The 20,187-nt window shown below is 39.8% G+C and overlaps 1 protein-coding gene across 2 annotated transcripts in view; it reads left to right on the forward strand.

Moving 5' to 3' along the window:
• The first annotated feature begins 623 nt into the window (after positions 1 to 623).
• Positions 624 to 20,187, forward strand: part of LOC126281502 (protein farnesyltransferase/geranylgeranyltransferase type-1 subunit alpha) — a 72,120-nt gene continuing 52,556 nt past the window's right edge. The window contains exons 1-2 of one of the 2 annotated variants that reach the window (XM_049980514.1): positions 624 to 797; positions 7,896 to 8,019. In XM_049980514.1, coding sequence (XP_049836471.1) covers positions 656 to 797; positions 7,896 to 8,019 — 266 coding nt within the window. In that variant the 5' untranslated portion in view covers positions 624 to 655. Of the gene's footprint in view, positions 798 to 881; positions 1,008 to 7,895; positions 8,020 to 20,187 lie in introns of those variants that run through there. The other variant, XM_049980515.1, reaches the window with a different exon arrangement.

Consider the following 20,187-nt stretch of genomic DNA (forward strand, 5'->3'; position numbering starts at 1 on the left):
TTTCAATAAATTCAGCAATGAACTCTCTAGAGCACTGATATGTAGGCCTACTTGCCGTCTGAAATTCATTGTGAAACACAGACGTGAAACACTAGACTGCAATTACAAAAAACTAAGTCGAACACCTTTCATGCCCTGGGTTTGCAGCGATCCCCTGTTCACACGCTACTACTTTTCTGTGTAGATATGGGTGTCGGCAACAGATTGGAGCAAATGTCCTGTCCATATGCAGCTAGTTGTCTTCATAGTTGTGATATGTGCAGACATTTGCGCCAGCAGACCATTGCATGCGGAGAGGCCTTAACACGAAAACCAGAATACAGGTATGGTACTTTGAAATTGTCCCTCGAGGGGGCAGTTGAACGACATTAATTGGTGGTAGGACACCGAAATTGGCGTCACAACGTTAACCAGTTTTAACTTTTAGTGGCATGGCTAAAAGTGGTATCACCCGAGGGAGCTCGCAGGAATCTGGATATTTCTAAATGCAACTTCAGTATCGCCACTCGAGTTGCGGATGAGGTGCGTCACTTTAGTTACATGTCACATTAGTGTATTTGGACACCTGTTGGAAACCCAAATCACAGCTTTGTAGCAAAATCTGTGCTGTCTTTCGTCTATAGTATCTTTGGTATTGTTGTTATATTGTGGTATTATGGCGGATAGCAGTTCAGAAGAGCTGTATGATGATGCTATTTGGGTGTTTTATAAAGACAGAGTCAGTTGGAAGGATGTTACACCAGTTCCGCAAGATGATGGACCACATCCCGTTGTAGCTATATCATATACTGAAAAATGTGCGTGATATTTTGCTTTCAGCCAAAGTAAACATTGTGTAGTAGATAAGATTGTAACTATTATTCTTCCATACTTTAGGTAGCCAAGGGATGTGTGTCACAATACGAGTGGAAAATATTTGTCAAGCTCCGCGTGGAGTGAATCATTGGTCTATAGTAATTTTGGGAAGGATACATACGTAGCACGGCCTAGAATGTTTGCTGTTTTCGGTTAGTGACTTATTGAATGCACGATAGTTTGTTGATATCTTACATTCTGTATAAAATTTGCCCAGCCATGTGCAAATAAGTGGTAGTTTTATTAGAACTGGTAACGATCAGATTCATGGCATTCAGCCGCACGAAATAAACCTGAATGAGGTGCAGTTGAAGATGTCTGGAAAATATTCCAGATAATTAAGAAACCGCGTTCAGATGCACCATATTTGTAGTTCTTTTAAGTTACGTGTACGGAGAGTGCTTCGAAATTGTTTTATGATGCTCATCTGAATGATTAGTGGTTAACAGCACCCTGAAAAACACGACGACAGGCGTTGGTCGAGACCTGTGATGCAACGAAGACGTGACGAGCGACGTTATAGTGTTATTGGTAGTATATTTATGTGCTCTGTGAGAAGTGGGCGTTTGTAGCAGACGTTTGCTTTGGGTGACGGTGCCTAATGTTTAATTTTGACTTCTGGAAAGTTGTTAGTTGTGGTGTTTGTAAAAGGGTATTTTTGTGGGAAACGACGATATGGATCACACTGTAAGGTGTGTTATACCACGTGATGGAATGGGAAATTTGCATACATTTTAATGTGTTTATACTACATCAAGAACTCTTTGGGTGACCGCAAACTATTTCAATGAAGTAAAGTATGGAAATGTTATTGGGTATAGAAAGAGTCATCTGGTGTAACAGGGCCCAAGTCAAGATAAAAATCTATCTGTGGTAATGTAGTATAATAATCTTATTAAATTACACTCAACTGGAGTCTGAAATATCTTTTGCCTGATAAGTAGATAGAAAGTAAAGTCGTATGTCATTGTCACCCAGGAGATCCTAAAGGGCAGATTTAGATGCATAATTTCAACGTTTTTTTTCCCCTTTCATACAAGAAGTGTGTGAGATGTGTATTTAACTGTATCTGGTTAGTGTAGCTGATAGTAGAGGTCCTTTGTAGTGTGGTGTCATGCCTGTGTTGATGATGAGAGAATGGTTACGATGAAACCTAGTGCTGGCAAATACCCTACGTAATGAGACACTGCAGAGAGGTTTGGAGTTTAATCCAGGACAGTAGTGCAAAGATTGGTACTCAGGCAGCTTACAATGCCATAACTCCACCCTTCTGCCTTAAAGGCAAAGGGAAATCGTCCAACATCAAATGGTATACCCAGGCGATTACCCTGCATTAATAATTTTTGTATTCCTGTCTGTTATTTTAATATTAAAATTATTTCTTGAAATGATGTGATGGGAAAAGTACAAAACAATTTCATTTTGACCTGCTTTATGTAGAAGTTATTTGTTTCCAACATGAAAATGCACTATCTTATGATATATCATTGATGCACAAGTCAAGTAATAAAACCTTTGTCAGTGGTCAATATCAAGAATATAAACTGAAGACTATCACACCTTGACACACATGCAGTGTTATCAGTTTTAAATGTAAATTCAGTGACAGAACTGTTAATTCAATGCCTCATATTAGAACTTGTCCTGTGAAGTGCATAATTATCATTTTGGTTGCAAATTTAACAAAGGAACTCACATGAATATCTCTTTTCACCATCCATTTGACCATTGGCCAACCTTCTGTAATCTTTCCACTGTGTCCATCATTATCTGGAGACCAAGCTGACATAAATGGCTCATGCATTGTCAGATCCATACCAAGAAAAGTTATTTTTTCCTCTCCCCTAAACTCCCTGCCATCTGGCTCTTCCACTTAGATTTTCGCCAAGCTTGGCATATACTGTAAGTTTAGACAAAATCTGTGAAGGCGAGTAGGCACAGACTTTTTGTTAGGCTAGTTATTTCTTTAGTTTCTGTGTAGATGTGAGATTGAGTGATATATTTCGCAATGGTTCCCTGTGAACAGAAATTGTGGCTGAGCTAACTGGATCACAGCAGATATGTTTATCCTGCACTAATGATCACTAGTCAGTCATCTGAACTATCACAACTTTCAGTCTACAGTAAAATTACATCCCATTATTCTTCGCTTTCAGGGACTAATTTCTATGTCAAATTCAAGATTACTATGGCTATAAATTTTCAGAAGAGTTGCCTGAACAACAATACAGGAAAGAGGTTGAAATAGCATGTTTTGTTGTTGAGTATACAAAGCTGCAGGTGGTGAAGGCAATATCTAGTGATAGCCACCTCAACTGAAACATGACTGTCAGTGCTCAGAGACATGTGAATAAGGTTTTATTTTTTCAAAGGGCTGTTCTCAAGTTACCTGAGTATACTCAGGATTTTAAGTTTCTGTCAGAATAATAAAAGTGAGAACTTAGGACTTTATGTTTAGGGTAATGTGTTCCAACTCTCTTCTTTTCCTAGTCTCAAATTTGATTATTTTACCTTTGATCACTGTTTTTCCTCAGCTACCATGAGACCTCACAGGTCATGAAACGAGTTGATACATAATCTGTTTATTTTATTTTTATTTATGTACTTGTTTTACCTGTCAGGATTAGAACCTTCATACCTCTTTATATATCCAACCAGACCTCCTTAGTCGACATAACAGTAAGTAGAGTAAATGAGCAGTTTATAATGGTGATGACAATTAATTGCACAAATTAAGGAGAGAAGAAGATAAAGAAAGAATTAGTATTATGCCTGGGTACAGTGAAGATTTTGGAAACTGGTGGTGCCGTTATGGCGTGATAGATATTTGGCATGTGAGGAGAGGTATTGAGGACACCACTGACTAGGAAGCTGGCGCATAAAACATAGTATATGAAAGCCACGACACCAGTCTGGCCATATGCACAGTGCTGTACATAGGAAGGACTGACATGATCAAACAACCAAATATTCCACTCATGTCCTAAGCAAATGTTCAAGTTATCTGGCATTATCACTATTTCTGCTGTATAGTAAATATTTCACAAGACTGGAGACTGGCATAATTTTTGTGTAAGTTGAGGTGGAAATATTCTCTAATTTTTTTGATTACACCTAAGGAAGGCAAGAGATTTTCTGCAAACTGAATAAGTTTGTTGTTCTCCATTTAGATGCTTATCTAAGAAATATTTTACTGTGTTTGATAGTATAATTGGGTATCATTAAGGATTATTAGAGGAGCTATTTCACCAAACATTCCGTTAATCAACTTTTGATGTAACATGAAGGTGATAAGTGACTTTTAGCATTCAGTTTAAGATTTTCTGTTGATCATGATACTTAAGTTGTTTGCTGATATAGCAGCAGCAATGTTCCTAGGGCTGGTGTGTAGAAATAACTGGTTGTTGTCATTATATGATCAGTGATTGCCAGGATGTAGTGCATATGAGATGACATGATGTGGATATGCAGTGAGAAGAGTAATGGACCAAGGCTGTACCTTTGAGGACTCATTGTGTGTGTGTGTGTGTGTGTGTGTGTGTGTGTGTGTGTGTGTGTGTGTGTGTGTGTGTGTGTTTCCATTATTACTGCTCTGGCCGGCAGACAATTCTTTAATATTTGTTTTTCAACTAGCTGTAGAACTGTGTTGTTTGAGAAAAGCAGCAGTTTCATTTCTGTAAAATCAACATCCTCAAAAGCTTGCAGAAATGAAGCAGTGTCAAAATTGTCACTTCATGCCTATCCATGGTATGCATGGTGTTGTCAGTCACTTTAATAAAATTGATGTGCTATGGTGTTTTTGGAGGCTTGACTGATATTGTCAAGGATCTTATTAATTCTAAAGTAGTCCCTCAGTTGCTCATAAACAGTGATATGATGGTACTGCAGATAATATGCTCATCAGGCCATACTCGCTTGGGAACCATTGGCTGTTGGTCATTGAGGGAAACTAAAAGACGAAGATTGAAGGCATCAGTGAGAACTGGAATTTAATATTGTCAGTGTTCTTAATCATGGCTGTGGGATTCCATCTGTACCTGCTACCTCAGAACATTGCTTTATTTACTGTTGTTGTTGTGGTCTTTAGTTCAGAGACTGGTTTTTATGCAGCTCTCCATGCTACTCTGTCCTGTGCAAGCTTCTTCCAACCAATCCTTTCTTTTGGTCAAGTTTTGCCACAAATTCCTCTTCTCCCCAATTGTATTCAGTACCTCCTCATTAGTTACATGATGTACCCATATCAACATCATCATCATCAGGACTTGCTTCCAGCAAGCCGGTTAGGAACCTTGTGAACAATATGCCTCCATTGGTTTTTGTCCTAGTATAACTTTTTCCTCTCCACTACATCCCATGTTACTTCTCTCCTCTTGAGATCTTCCTTAACCTGGTCTGTCCATCTCTTTCTAGGCCGCCCAGTTGCTCTTCTTCCTGGTACCTACATCTCAAAATACTGGCATGGAGTTTGAGTCGGGTGCATTTGCTTCACACGACCGAACCTCTTCAATCTCAAAGCACTCATCCTCTCTTCTGTAGTCAATGTCAACTGCAGGTCTCTTCTTACATAATCATTCCTGACTCTGTCTCTTCTAGTTTTTTGTAGAGCTGACCTAAGGAACTTCATTTCACATGCTTGTATTTGACTCTCTTCTCTCTTATTTATGACACAGGCCTCTAGACTATACATCATGATTGGCTGGAGAAAAGTTTTATACATGGTCTGTTTGGCTCTTTGAGGGACTTCCTTGTCCCAGATTAGATTATGTACTTGGTGGAAGAAGCTAGAGCCTTTTGTTATTCTGTTTAAGACTTCTAGTTTGGAACTTCCATCTTGTGATGTGATGCTACCCAGATAATTGAAACTTTTCACACATTCAACCATCTCCCCCTCCAGTATGATGTGACAAGGTGTGGGTGTCCTGCTAGTCTTCATTGCCACTGTCTTGTTCCTACTCACAGTTAACTTGATTTTTTTAAATTTTTGTTCCAGTAATCTAGTCTCGTCTGAAACTCCATTGCCGTCTCTTCCCAAATGGCGATTTCATCAGCAAAAACTAAAGCGTTGAGATCTTCATTTTCTTCTTGCTTGATTTCTTTCACGATTGTGTCCACAAGTGTAATAAAGAGTAAAGGGGAGAGGAAACTGCCTTGCTCAACACCTCTCTTTGTCTTAAACTATTTTGATCTTCCACCTCCTACTTGTAAACTGCTCTCACAACCGTTGTACAGCACCTGGACTTTTTTAATTAATGAATCATGAACATTATGTTTTCTCAAGCATTCCCATATTTTATCCCTTGGTACACTGTCATATGCTTTTTCCAAATCCACAAATACTGCTGTCAAGTCATTTTATTTTTCTCAATATTTATCCATTAACTGTCGGAGGGAGATCTATTGTTCCCCTGTTACTTCTGAACCCATGCTGGTGTTATTGAATTTTATGCAATCTTTTTTCTATGACCTTTTTCCATTATCTTAAGGCAGTGTGATAACAGTGCGATTCCTCAGTAGTTGGTGCATTCTTTCTACTACCTTTCATGAACAATGGTATTATAATTACTTTTTTCCATTCACTTTGTTTTATTTCCATATCACCCCCAGCACCTGGTGTAACCATTGTATTCCATGGATTCCTGTGGCTTTAATCATATCTGCTGTCAGCTCATCTTCTCCAGCCACCTTTCCAATTTTCATCTGTTTCAGGGAATTCTCTGTTTCTAACCAAGAGATTGGATCCTGCCTTTCCTCTAATTCAATGACTTAGGTGTCACTTTCTTGTGCACCTTCCCCATTCACTAAGATTTCATAATAATTCTTCATCTCTTCTCTGATACCTTCCACGTCCCTGATAATTTCCCCATCTTCTGTTTAACTCGCTTTTATGTCTTCACAATCAGATCTTTTACTTTTCAATAACCCATATAGCAGTTTTTGATTCCCTTTGCTATCCTGCTCTAGTTTCTGGGCGAATATTTCCCTACTCTTCTTCTTTTCTTCCTTCACAATTCTCTTTGCTTGGAGTTTCTTTTGTCAGTATTCCTTCTCCAGTGTTGTCACCTTGTGTTCATCTAAATGTTTTAAGAAAAATGCATTCTGCGGGGAAGATGCTATCCTGTGGCTAACAATTTATCACAACACAGGAACATATTGCTGTTGAGAAAAGTTGTTTTATTTGTATGTAGGGGCTTGAAAAAACAGCATCAAATTTTGATTTTTCTATGCTGAGTCTGCACTGCTGTTTCTGCAGTGCTGCTGGATTTGACACTCTGCATACAACAGAGTGGACATTCCAGTGATTGGCATTGTGCAGAAATGACTTCATTTTGCTCTACAGGTTTCTGTATGCATACCAAAATTTAGGTATTGGATTTTGCTTGAATCTTTTATGTGCAGAGCTTCATTTATTAAGTATCTAGCATCATTCCATAGTCAGCCATGGAGCAGGAGGTATCTTTGCTTTAATACATCACTGAGAGGCATGCTTTCACAAAACACAGTAAGCCTGTGACTGAATTCCCGCACTTTACTGTGGTAAAGTTGGCCCATTGCTTATATTCTGCCTTTGAACATCTGAAGAGATCTTTAGTACTGCTTCGAGGTTAACCAGTATTAAGCTTCTGTAGATTATAAGGTGAGATTTTTCTGTGGTGGTATGATCTTTATCTGCCAGAAATTATGATTTGCCACATAGTTTGGATGGTCTCTCTTTCACTTTCTTGATTCCTGCATGCTGGTGGCTGCCAGAACATCAATCACTATATGATTGACCCTTTCTGGGATTTGGTTGGTCAGCATCTTGTTTGTCACTGTTCCTTAGTAGCCCCTATTGCTGCTTTTTGGACTCTCAGGCTGTTCAGATACTAATTACAACATTTGGAGCTTCGCAGTCTATTGAATACCCAAAGCTGGAGAACACACAGTTTTTTAATTGTAATCATCTGTGTTTGTCACACTAATCTTTATGTTGTAATTTTTACAAACAGTAGTACAACATCCTTCATTGTACACATGTTCATTGAAATTCATTTCTTTTGCAGTTGTTGATGTTTATAACTACTTTAGAGCAATCCTGAAATCGGGAGAGAAATCAGAGCGAGCCCTGCAGCTTACGAAAGATGCACTGGACTTGAATCCTGCAAATTATACTGTTTGGCAGTACAGGTAATTTTTTTTACTTTGTCTAGATTAGTTTGAGGTCACTGTTAGCCTTATGTCTTCCAGGCTACACAGTAGACAGGTAGGTTTGATTTCTTATGGTTGTAATCAGTAACATAGTATGAGATTGTGTTGTACACATGGGGCACTTATGTGTTTTGTATGTTCTGTATGTGGATTAGATCAGATTAACTTCATAGTTTCTAAACCATTTACTTTATACTTTTTACACTATTTGCTGTAACGAGTGAATTGAAGGACTGCTTCGTTTATACATCAGAGAGGAAAGGGACCAGTAAGCAGCAAAGGAAGAAATGTAATGAATTGTGTGCTTATACATCAAGTAGCTATATGCAGTGTTGTATTTGCCAAAACAAGTATAGCACCCAACATCCAAGGTCGCAGGAAGTGAACCCCCTGCTACAGATAGGTAGTTGCTGTACAAGGTAACTGTCTTTTACACTAATAACTGATGTGTTCACAGGGCATTATAACTGAAACACAAGTAATGTGTGCAACACAAAATAAAACAAGTAAGGACAGCTGACAGCAATGATCCCCCTTCAATTTACAAAAATAAAAAAAAAAATAAAAACATTTATTAACACAGCAAACAATGAAATAGTCAGCTTTGAGTGATGCATGACTCTGTAGTTAGAGCTGTAACACTAATCTAATTTTTATCACAGTGAAGGGGAACTATCCAATCTAGAGGTTCTCAAACTTTTTTGGTGACAGAACCATTTTGCGATACTAAATATTTTACAGAGGCCTAAAATGTGCATTGATGTTCATTCTTTAATTATAATAGTTTAATGAAAATTGTACAAAAATAGATGCATTGTACACTATTGAATTCTACAGCAATGTGCAAAACAACACACAATACATAAAATACCCTTATATTAGTTCCACTGCTAATTGATAAAATTATTTCCATTTAATGGGGAGTATGAAGTTGTTTTATTTTTTATTTTTGACCAAATGTTTAATGCCAAGCTTGATAGAATGGAGTTAGGTTAGAGAATTCCCTCCCTGGGCCCTACAAGATGCCTCCTGAGCCACGGCAAGGTAGGAGTAGGCAAAATGCAACAGGGAATAACAATATTATTGTGCTAAGACAACATTCCATTAGAACTACTGACGGCCTTGGGAGAGCCAGTCATGACAAAACTCTACCAGCTGGTGAGCAAGATGTATGAGACAGGCCAAATACTCTCAGACTTCAAGAAGAATATAATAATTCCAATCCCAAAGAAAGCAGGTGCTGACAGATGTGAAAATTACCGAACTATCAGTTTAATAAGTCACAGCTGCAAAATACTAACGCGAATTCTTTACAGACGAATGGAAAAACTGATAGATGCGGACCTCGGGGAGGATCAGTTTGGATTCCGTCGAAATGTTGGAACACGTGAGGCAATACTGACCTTACGACTTATCTTAGAAGAAAGATTAAGAAAAGGCAAACCTACGTTTCTAGCATTCGTAGACTTAGAGAAAGCTTTTGACAATGTTGACTGGAATACTCTTTTTCAAATTCTAAAGGTGGCAGGGGTAAAATACAGGGAGCGAAAGGCTATTTACAATTTGTACAGAAACCAGATGGCAGTCATAAGAGTCGAGGGGCATGAAAGGGAAGCAGTGGTTGGGAAAGGAGTGAGACAGGGTTGTAGCCTCTCCCCGATGTTATTCAATCTGTATATTGAGCAAGCAGTAAAGGAAACAAAAGAAAAATTTGGAGTAGGTATTAAAATTCATGGAGACGAAGTAAAAACTTTGAGGTTCGCCGATGACATTCTAATTCTGTCACAGACGGCAAAGGACTTGGAAGAGCAGTTGAACGGAATGGACAGTGTCTTGAAAGGAGGATATAAGATGAACATTAACAAAAGCAAAACGAGGATAATGGAATGTAGTCCAATTAAATCGGGTGATGCTGAGGGAATTAGATTAGGAAATGAGACACTTAAAGTAGTAAAGGAGTTTTGCTATTTGGGGAGCAAAATAACTGATGATGGTCGAAGTAGAGAGGATATAAAATGTAGACTGGCAATGGCAAGGAAAGCGTTTCTGAAGAAGAGAAATTTGTTAACATCGAATATAGATTTAAGTGTCAGGAAGTTATTTCTGAAAATATTTGTTTGGAGTGTAGCCATGTATGGAAGTGAAACATGGACGATAACTAGTTTGGACAAGAAGAGAATAGAAGCTTTCGAAATGTGGTGCTACAGAAGAATACTGAAGATAAGGTGGATAGATCACGTAACTAATGAGGAGGTATTGAATAGGATTGGGGAGAAGAGAAGTTTGTGGCACAACTTGACTAGAAGAAGGGATCGGTTGGTAGGACATGTTTTGAGGCATCAAGGGATCACAAATTTAGCATTGGAGGGCAGTTTGGAGGGTAAAAATCGTAGAGGGAGACCGAGAGATGAGTACACTAAGCAGATTGAGAAGGATGTAGGTTGCAGTAGGTACTGGGAGATGAAGAAGCTTGCACAGGATAGAGTAGCATGGAGAGCTGCATCAAACCAGTCTCAGGACTGAAGACCACAACAACAACAACAATAGTAAATTGCAGGGGCGTCTATAGAAAGATCCCAGAACTGCTCTCATTAATAAACGGTCACAATGCCCACATAGTACTAGGGACAGAAAGTTGGCTGAAACCAGACGTACACAGTAATGAAATTCTAAACTCAGATTGGAATGTATACTGCAGAGACAGGCTGGACAGTGAAGTAGGAGCCGTGTTTATACCAATAAGAAATGCAATAGTATCGAAGGAAATTGACGGAGATCCGAAATGTGAAATAATTTGGATGAAGGTCATGTTAAAGCAGGCTCAGACATGGTAATTGCATGTCTCTATAGGCCCCCTGGCTCAGCAGCTGTTGTGGCTGAGCACCTGAAGGATAGCTTGGAAAATATTTCGAGTAGATTTCCCCACCATGTTATAATTCTGGGTGGAGATTTTAATTTGCCAGATATAGACTGGGAGACTCAAACTGGCGGCAGAGACAAAGAATCCAGTGAAATTTTTTTAAGTGCTTTTTTTAAAAACTTCCTTGAGCAGTTAAACAGAGAACCAACTCGTGGCGATAACATATTAGACCTTCTGGTGACAAACAAACCTGAACTATTTGAAACAGTTAATGCAGAACAGGGAATCAGCGATCATATAGCAGTTACTGCATCGATGATTTCAGCCGTAAATAGAAATATTAAAAAAGGTAGGAAGATTTTTCTGTTTAGCAAAAGTGACCAAAAGCAGATTTCAGAGTACCTGACGGCTCAACACAAAAGTTTTGTCTCAAGTACAGATAGTTTGAGGATCAGTGGACAAAGTTCAAAACAATCGTACAATATACGTCAGATGAGTATGTGCCAAGCAAGATCGTAAGAGATGGAAAAGAGCCACCGTGGTACAACAACCGAGTTAGAAAACTGCTGTGGAAGCAAAGGGAACTTCACAGCAAACATAAACATAGCCAAAACCTTGCAGACAAGCAAAAATTACGCGAAGCAAAATGTAGTGTGAGGAGGGCTATGTGAGAGACGTTCAATGAATTCGAAAGTAAAGTTCTATGTACTGACTTGGCAGAAAATCCTAAGAAATTTTGGTCTTATGTCAAAGCGGTACGTGGATCAAAACGAAATGTCCAGACTCTCTGTGACCAAAATGCTACTGAAACAGAGGATGACAGACTAAAGGCCGAAATACTAAATGTCTTTTTTCAAAGCTGTTTCACAGAGGAAGACTGCACTGTAGTTCCTTCTCTAGATTGTCGCACAGATGACAAAATGGTGGATATCGAAATAGATGACAGAGATATAGAGAAACAATTGAAATCACTAAAAAGAGGAAAGGCCGCTGGACCTTACGGGATACCAGTTCGATTTTACACAGAGTACACGAAGGAACTTGCCCCCCTTCTTGCAGCGGTGTACTGTAAGTCTCTAGAAGAGCGTAGCATTCCAAAGGATTGGAAAAGGGCGCAGGTGATCCCCGTATTCAAGAAGGGATGTCGAACAGATGTGCAGAACTATAGACCTATATCTCTATCGTCTATCAGTTGTAGAAGTTTGGAACACATATTATGTTAGAGTATAATGACTTTTCTGGAGACTAGAAATCTACTCTGCAGGAATCAGCATGGTTTTTGAAAAAGACGGTCGTGTGAAACCCAGCTCGCGCTATTCATCCATGAAACTCGGAGGGCCATAGACACAGGTTCCCAGGTAGATGCCGTGTTTCTTGACTTCCGCAAGGTGTTCAATACAGTTCCCCCACAGTTTGTTTAATGAACAAAGAAAGAGCATTTGGACTATCAGACCAATTGTGTAATTGGATTGAAGAGTTCCTAGATAACAGAACAGCATGTCATTCTCAATGGAGAGAAGTCTTCCGAAGTAAGAGTGGTTTCAGGTGTGCCGCAGGGGAGTGTCGTAGGACCGTTGCTATTCACAATATACATAAATGACCTTGTGGATGACATCGGAAGTTCACTGAGGCTTTTTTGCGGATGCTGCTGTGGTATATCGAGAGGTTGTAACAATGGAAAATTGTACTGAAATGCAGGAGGATCTGCGGCGAATTGACGCATGGTGCAATTGAATCTCAATGTAGACTAGTGTAATGTGCTGCGAATACATAAATGATAGATCCCTTATCATTTGGCTACAATATAGCAGGCCAGCAACTGGAAGCAGTTAATGCCATAAATTATCTGGGAGTACGCATTAGGAGTGATTTAAAATGGAATGATCATATAAAGTTGATCGTAGGTAAAACAGATACCAGACTGAGATTCATTGGAAGAATCCTAAGGAAATACAATCCGAAAACAAAGGAAGTAGGTTACAGTACGCTTGTTTGCCCGCTGCTTGAATACTGCTCAGCAATGTGGGATCCGTACCAGATAGGGTTGATAGGAGAGATAGAGAAGATCCAATGGAGAGCAGCGCACTTCGTTACTGGATCATTTAGTAATCGCGAAAGCGTTACGGAGTTAATAGACTCTACAGGAGAGACGCACAGTAGCTCGGTACGGGCTTTTGTTGAAGTTTCGAGAACATACCTTCACCGAAGAGTCAAGCAGTATATTGCTTCCTCCTATGTATATCTCGCGAAGAGACCATGAGGATAAAATCAGAGAGATTAGAGCCCACATGGAGGCATACCGACAATCCTTCCTTCCATGAGCAATACGAGACTGGAATAGAAGGGAGAGCCGATAGAGGTACTCAAGGTACCCTCCGCCACACACCATCAGGTGGCTTGCGGAGTATGGATGTGGATGAAGCCCCATGTCATATTCAGCATCCAGTCTGTTGGGGTATTTTGTCATTGTAGCTGCATATGCTGATTGTTTTGTTTCACACAGTTATGTTGTTGGGAACAGGAGAAGAACAGACAGAACCTATGTGGCAAGATTTGGTTGTTCATCGCAAATGCTACACCAAAAATCAAGTGACATAGTTTTGAGTAGTGATGCCATGCTTGACTAATGTTGATTCTAAAAAGGAATCATAGTTTTGTTTGACATATTTTCTGGCTTCTGAAAATTTGGTTCGCAGGAATTCTGAACCCACGAATTCATTTTCAATTTTGTAATCTGCTTTTCGTGGAAACATGCTGCAAAAGGTGCAGGCATATGGTGGAGAATGATCAATTCTTCAAATATTTCATTTGGTAATTCTGCTCTCGCCGTAGAACACATTCAGCATTAAAAAGATTTCTAGTTCTCTTTTGCCAATATAAGTAATCCAGAAATCTAATTTCTGCTTTGAAGGCGGTTGTTCTGTAATTAGTATTGAAAACTGTTCTGCTTTCCTTTTAAAGATAAATTTAATTCATTAATTTTTCAAAATATATGTGCCAGAAAGGCTAGTCTGAGCAACCAGGTAACGCCTCTCAAATTGTCTTTTATTTTAAAGGAAATATCAGACATAAAAGCTTGTAATTCAGCTCATAGTTTGAATAATCTTGTTAAGGTCTTAGCCCGAGATAACCATTTAACCTTGGTGTGGAGTAGTAGTGTTTTTTGTCTGCTGCCATGATCGTCATACAGTATAGAAAACAATTGACACTGAAGAGAGTACAATTTAACATAATTGATTGTTTTTACTTCATCACATCTTACATACAATTTTAGATATGGTGGCATCATCTTTATTGCGAATGCTTGTCTATGTAGGATACAGTGGCTGCAACTACAGTTCGGTGCTTTACTTTTTTACCAGTTATTGCCTTGGTCCCATCAGTATGAAAATCGAACAGTCAAACCAATCGAGATGGTTTATAAAAAAGAAATTGTTAGTTGTGTTAAAAATTTCTTTTCCAGTAGTGTTAGTTGGCAGTGATGGGCACACAAGCAAGTCTTGTTTGAGTGAATGTTTATACGGACATCATAAAATTATCAACAAAATGGCTAGTCCAGAACAAGATAATTTGTTTGTGTTGAAGACATCCAACTAGTTCTTGTTTGGTGTAGCCTGCGAAATTATTAATTCGATACAAAGTGGTGTCGTTTGAAGGCTGCACTGTAGAAAGACGCTTTGCAGATTTTTCATCAAGCCTGCCCTGTTTTATGTCTGCCATACATGGTTTTATTAAATTCTCAGCATTAGTGTGCATTTTGCCCACTTGTGCAATGCGATAGCTGACCAAATACAATGCCTCCTTTCCTTTTTCATTCATAGTTTGAGCCGTGTACTTTAGTTTTTTGACTTCTTAAAAATAGTTCTTTCTTACATATAAAAATCCTTCATTCTTGTCTTTGCAATTGGGGTGCACAGTTTCTAAATGCCGAGGCATCTGAGCAGGTACCATGGCCTATCAGAAAATAGCTTGGTACGTAACATGCAGAGAGGTGAGCCATTAGCATCAACATATCTGAGATTGGTGTGAGACTTCAGCTTTAGAGACTAGTTGGAAACCTTACTGCTTACGGCCTAGGAACTAGAAGTCATTACATCACCTTTTCAAATTTCAGTCTTCATTGGAAATCTTTTAGGTTGATGCTGCATCTTTTATGTGAATCACCTTTGAGGTCTTGATACAAGACTTTTTTGCAACACCTTTAAGCCAATGCTCCATTCTATCTTTTAAAATGGACAGTTTAATTTACAATACAGCAAACGTAAAATAGTGCTGCCAGAAGATGGTGAATTTCATATGTATAATCAATAACAAACATGAATTGAATCTAGTGTAGTCTGAGAGTGGTGTGCAGGTCCGCCATGCCAGATTGGATTGCACATTGCAATCACAAACTTGGGTGGGAATTGTACTCCGTGTTGCACTGCGTGGGTTTATGTAGCCGCAGTTGGGGAAGCACAGTAGTGAAGCCATGAATACTTCGAGGCAGTTCCAAGTGTTTGTGCATGAGAGAGGGATGGAGACACTGTAAAGACATCATGGCAGCATGTGTAGGTGAGACAGCAAGAAGAGAGAGCATGACAGCATAGTTGCCCCATGCATGTATAATGTTGAGTCACCACGTACCTACTGGTATAACCTGCGACAGAGAGAGAGAGAGAGAGAGAGAGAGAGAGAGAGCGCTTATCAGCACGGTTGCTGCATGTGTTTGCAGTGATAGTTACCACATGCCTGCTTGTACAACCTAAATTCTTTTCAGTCAATAAAATTCTTCTGGGTTTGAGGCCGCATTCTCATCTGTAAAATTCCGACGTTTCGGCGACTGTTGCAAGGCGCCTTCCTCAGGGTGTATCGCCAACTGCTGAATGAGCACTAGTTTGGATACTTATACACTATGGAGGAGTGCAGAAGTCCCACATAAAATTGTACAAGGTCACGAATATCTGTGTACAGGATAGCAAATCTTTGTTGTGGGGAAGGATCCGCCACATTCATGGTAGTCTTGACGCGAACAACATAAAACTGTATGAACTGCACCTCTTTTTGAGTGGGAAACTTGATGAGGATGACTGGCTGAAGGGCAACAGGTTAACCTTCCAACAAGCCACAAGGTCAAGTGAAAGTACCACTAGTCTCTAGGTGATGAAGTTGACAAATTGCAATGGAAAACAACAGATGAAGGACCAATTCTGGACATGCGGCGAACAGTGGTGAACTTCTCCAGCCATACCTTGAGCAATGCAGCCACAAAAATTTTGGACAAAGGGATGAACTATGCAATCAAACCAGAACTAGTACCGAAAGAAGACATTATTGAATCAGTGGAGACCTCAGTTCATCATCTACCACAACCAGAAGCAGAGAAGATCTGACAAGAAACAGTACGAGTCTTGTCTTACGCAAAGCCTCCAAAGCAAAACATCAGTAAGGAGGAATATCATGCCACCAAAGAGCTGAAGAACAACTTTCAGATAGTGCTAATACAGGCAGACAAGGAAAATGCCACCGTAGTGTTGGACACAGTAGATTATAACAACCAGATGGAGGATCTTTTGATGAACCCATTTACCATAAACTTAAGGGAGATCTGATGGCCAAGGAAATGAAATCAATGCAAGCGCTGTTGAAGCAAACCAAGATAAATTTGGTGCGACCTGAAGACTTATTCCACAGATGCCACGGACACTAAGAATATATGGTGTACCAAAGATCCACAAAGAAGCCTTTCCTTTACGGCCGATAATGAGTAGTATTAACTCACCAAACTACAAATTAGGGAAAGAATTGGCTCCGAAGCTTAGATGTTTAGTGAGCCATACAGATTCATACATTAAGAACTCCACCCATTTTATAGCACTTTTGAAAGAAAAGCGTGTATCAGATACTGATCTGATGTCAGTTTTGATGTGAAGTCTTTCTTCACGAATGTGCCCGTGACGGACACCATGAACATCTTAGAGGAACGCATGGCACCTGATATCTGCGAGCTAGTGTGCCACTGTTTGACGACCACCTATTTCAGGTGGAAAGGGTTTTTATGAGCAGACGGACGAAGTAGCCATGGGTTCCCCTCTTTTGCCGGCCGCAGCAGACATTTTTATGCAAGTGTTTGAAGAAACAGCACTCCAGTCCACACCATTATGCCCAGAATGCTGGCTACAATATGTTTATGACACCTTTGTTATCGGGCCATACAGAGAAGAAGAGCTTCAGAACTTTCACGAACATCTCAACCAGCAGCAGAGCAAAATTCACTTTACCATGGAGCTAGAAAAGAATGGAGTATTGCCTTTTCTCAACATGGAACTTTACCATAAGCCAGAGGGAAGCTTGGACACAGAGTTTATAAGAAGCACACCAACATGGCCAGGTACCTGGATGCACCCTCCCACCACCTTCCTATGCTAAAGAATTCGGCCCTGCAAACTTTAAGTAATAGAGCCTACAGGATCAGTGATGAACACAACCTGCAAGCTGAACTACAGAACTTCAGGTCCATTCTTGGAGCTAATGGCTACAACATGATGATGGTACACAAAACCATGGTGCAGAAGGAGAAGGGCGACAGGGAAATGCAGAACAAAGCACAGAATACTGTTGTGCTACCATATGTACAACGGGTTACTGAACATCTAGGCAAAATTCTCTATCGGGCAGGCATTAAGCCGATTTTTCGTAGCAAAACAAAATAAAAGACATTCTGGGCTCGACGAAAGATACAATCGACCAGTTTCGTGCTGCCGGAGTTTATGAAATTAGGTGTGAATGTGGACTGGTGTTACATAGGTGAGACTGGGAATCCAATAAGCACAAGGTTAACTGAACACAAGAGATATATCTGCCTCAAACAATACAACAAATCAGTGGTGTCGTAACATCAGGAACAGTGCAGGATGAAGATCGAATTTCGAGAGGCCCGCATAGTGGTGAAACAGCCATTTAGTTTGAGGAGGAAGATTAAGAGAGGCTATAGAAATAGCTAAGCGACCCGACAATATGAATAGAGAAGACGGGTACCGACGTCCAGCATCTTGGCGGCCAGCTGTGACAGCTTTGTGGAAGGACAGCTCTCGCTGAGCAACAGGCACGCGGTAGGCCATAGCGGTTGAGGACTGACTAGTCGATACTAGGTGGTTAGTAAACAACACTATGTTGCAGTCGCCGCTAAGTCTCCTATTTGCCGATTTCCACCAATGCAAGCAGTAAAGGAAACTCCAATGGAAAACGCCTGTTTCCACCAATGACAACACGCAGTGCAAAGACCAATAAAATGACCTCCTAATACCCTTCCTCCTCACCCTCACATCCAGTGACAGCACTCCTTCACAGTATATAAGTATCCAAACTAGTGCTCATCCAGCAGTTAGCAATACACCCTGAGGCAGGCGCCTTGCAACAGTCACCGAAACGTCGGAATTTTACAGATGACAATGTGACTTCAAACCCAGAAGCATTTTATTGACTGTGACAGCGGCCGCAGAAGCCTACGTTTACAACTAAATTCTTTTGTTTGTAGTTTTTGATCATAGCTTTATTGTAGAGTTACCATCATGTTTGTTTCACCATTTTTGGCTATTGCCCACTTAGAGAGAAGATAACTTTTATAAAAAACATTCTCAGTGTGTGAAAGACTTGATGTACTTCGTTCTTTAGGTTGATATTATTTTGGCGGAGCCCTCCCAGAGTCCTCAGAGAGTCCCAAGGCTTTGTGGAGCACTCTTTGAGTATTGCTGATCTACTCTATAGAAGTTCAGCCTGATGATCAGTGTAGGCGAGTGTTGCTGGCAATCTGTGCATATTGAAACTGTCTACAACTCCTGCACACAATGAACTGTGACAGGATTTGCATCTGTGCGGATTGATGAACTGCAACTGGCTAAGGGTGGCTGTGTGTACATATGTCTATTCTTGGTGAAAGCAGAAAGTAGTTCCTTGTGTCAGTGCCCTCTGTGTGACTGCCATCACTATAGGTGGAAGTGAACACTTTGAAGGTCTCATGGTGGAGGCATAAACTAGCTGCATGTTGAGCACCATCTGTGTGGTGGCAGATTGGAACTGAGTGGTACGTGGCACGGAGATTGCCTGCTTGGTTGTGCCCTCTGGTGTTTATTGCTGCATACCATGTCTATGCAGCCTATAGTAATGCACATTTTAGTGTTGTTTTTTTTTCTAATTAGATGTTAATCATTTGAGGTAGAAATAGGAGCCCAGCACAGATTTTCACAAAAGTTTACTGATGTCATGCTGTACCTTTGAGCAGTTAATTAGTTAGTTGTTTATTTCTCCATAGATCATTTACAAAATGTCAGAGATAGCCATTAATTCTTAATTGAAAATGGAAACAATTTTTGAAAAAAATTAGCTAATTATGCATACAGTAATATTATCTTATAAGAAAAATACTTTAACACCATTCATTTAACATCACTGGTCACTGCCCCCTTACCCCCCCCCCCCCCCCCCTCTCTCTCTCTCTCTCTCTCTCTCTCTCTCTCTCTCTCTCTCTCTCTCTCTCTCTCATTCACTCACTCACTCATTTGTACCTGTTACTATTGAACTGCCTTGTTAGAGTGTAAATCCATACTGGAGATGTATGTGACGTAGGTAGTATTACTCCATTGTGGGTGATTCAAAGAATCTCAGAACCAAGTCCCTAGTTAAGCCTGGCTGATTTTGATAAGGGTGTGTGTTAATTTTGTACATCTGTCTGTAATGTGTTGTAGATAGTCATTGACTCTGAAATTATTATCAGTAATTATTCCAAAGTGTTGTAATTGGTCAGCTTGCTTCCACTCTTTATGGTTCAAGATGATCTTGACAGTTGTTTTGCCCCTTTTTCTTGTTTTGAGTAGGATTTTTGATTTCTACTCATTGAAATATATTTTGTCATTTTCAGCCTCTTCTTCAATTTTTCACATTTCAATATTAGAAACCACTTTAATCTGAAGAGATGCAGCTTCCGTTTGTCAATAATCAAATCATCAGCAAATGTGATCGTTTATTTTTAATTGTGTATTTTGAGTTGAGTGATGATCTTGATGTTGTTGACAGATAAAAATGCTACTCCTTCATCAAAATAACTTTTAACTAAATTGTAAAAGTTTTTAGGACATTAAAGTTCATGTAGGGCATTGGTAGTACTAGATCACCAAGGGGTGTTGTGGTCTCCTTGTACATTCATGCTTACCATTAACATGTATTTACTGTACACCTGACCAAGTTCAGCAAATTTCCTTACAGTTTCTAAAGTGCCTTCAGTGCTTTTCCATGGAGTAAACCCATATTGG

Source organism: Schistocerca gregaria, chromosome 7, assembly GCF_023897955.1.
Source record: "Schistocerca gregaria isolate iqSchGreg1 chromosome 7, iqSchGreg1.2, whole genome shotgun sequence".
NCBI lineage: Eukaryota > Metazoa > Arthropoda > Insecta > Orthoptera > Acrididae > Schistocerca > Schistocerca gregaria.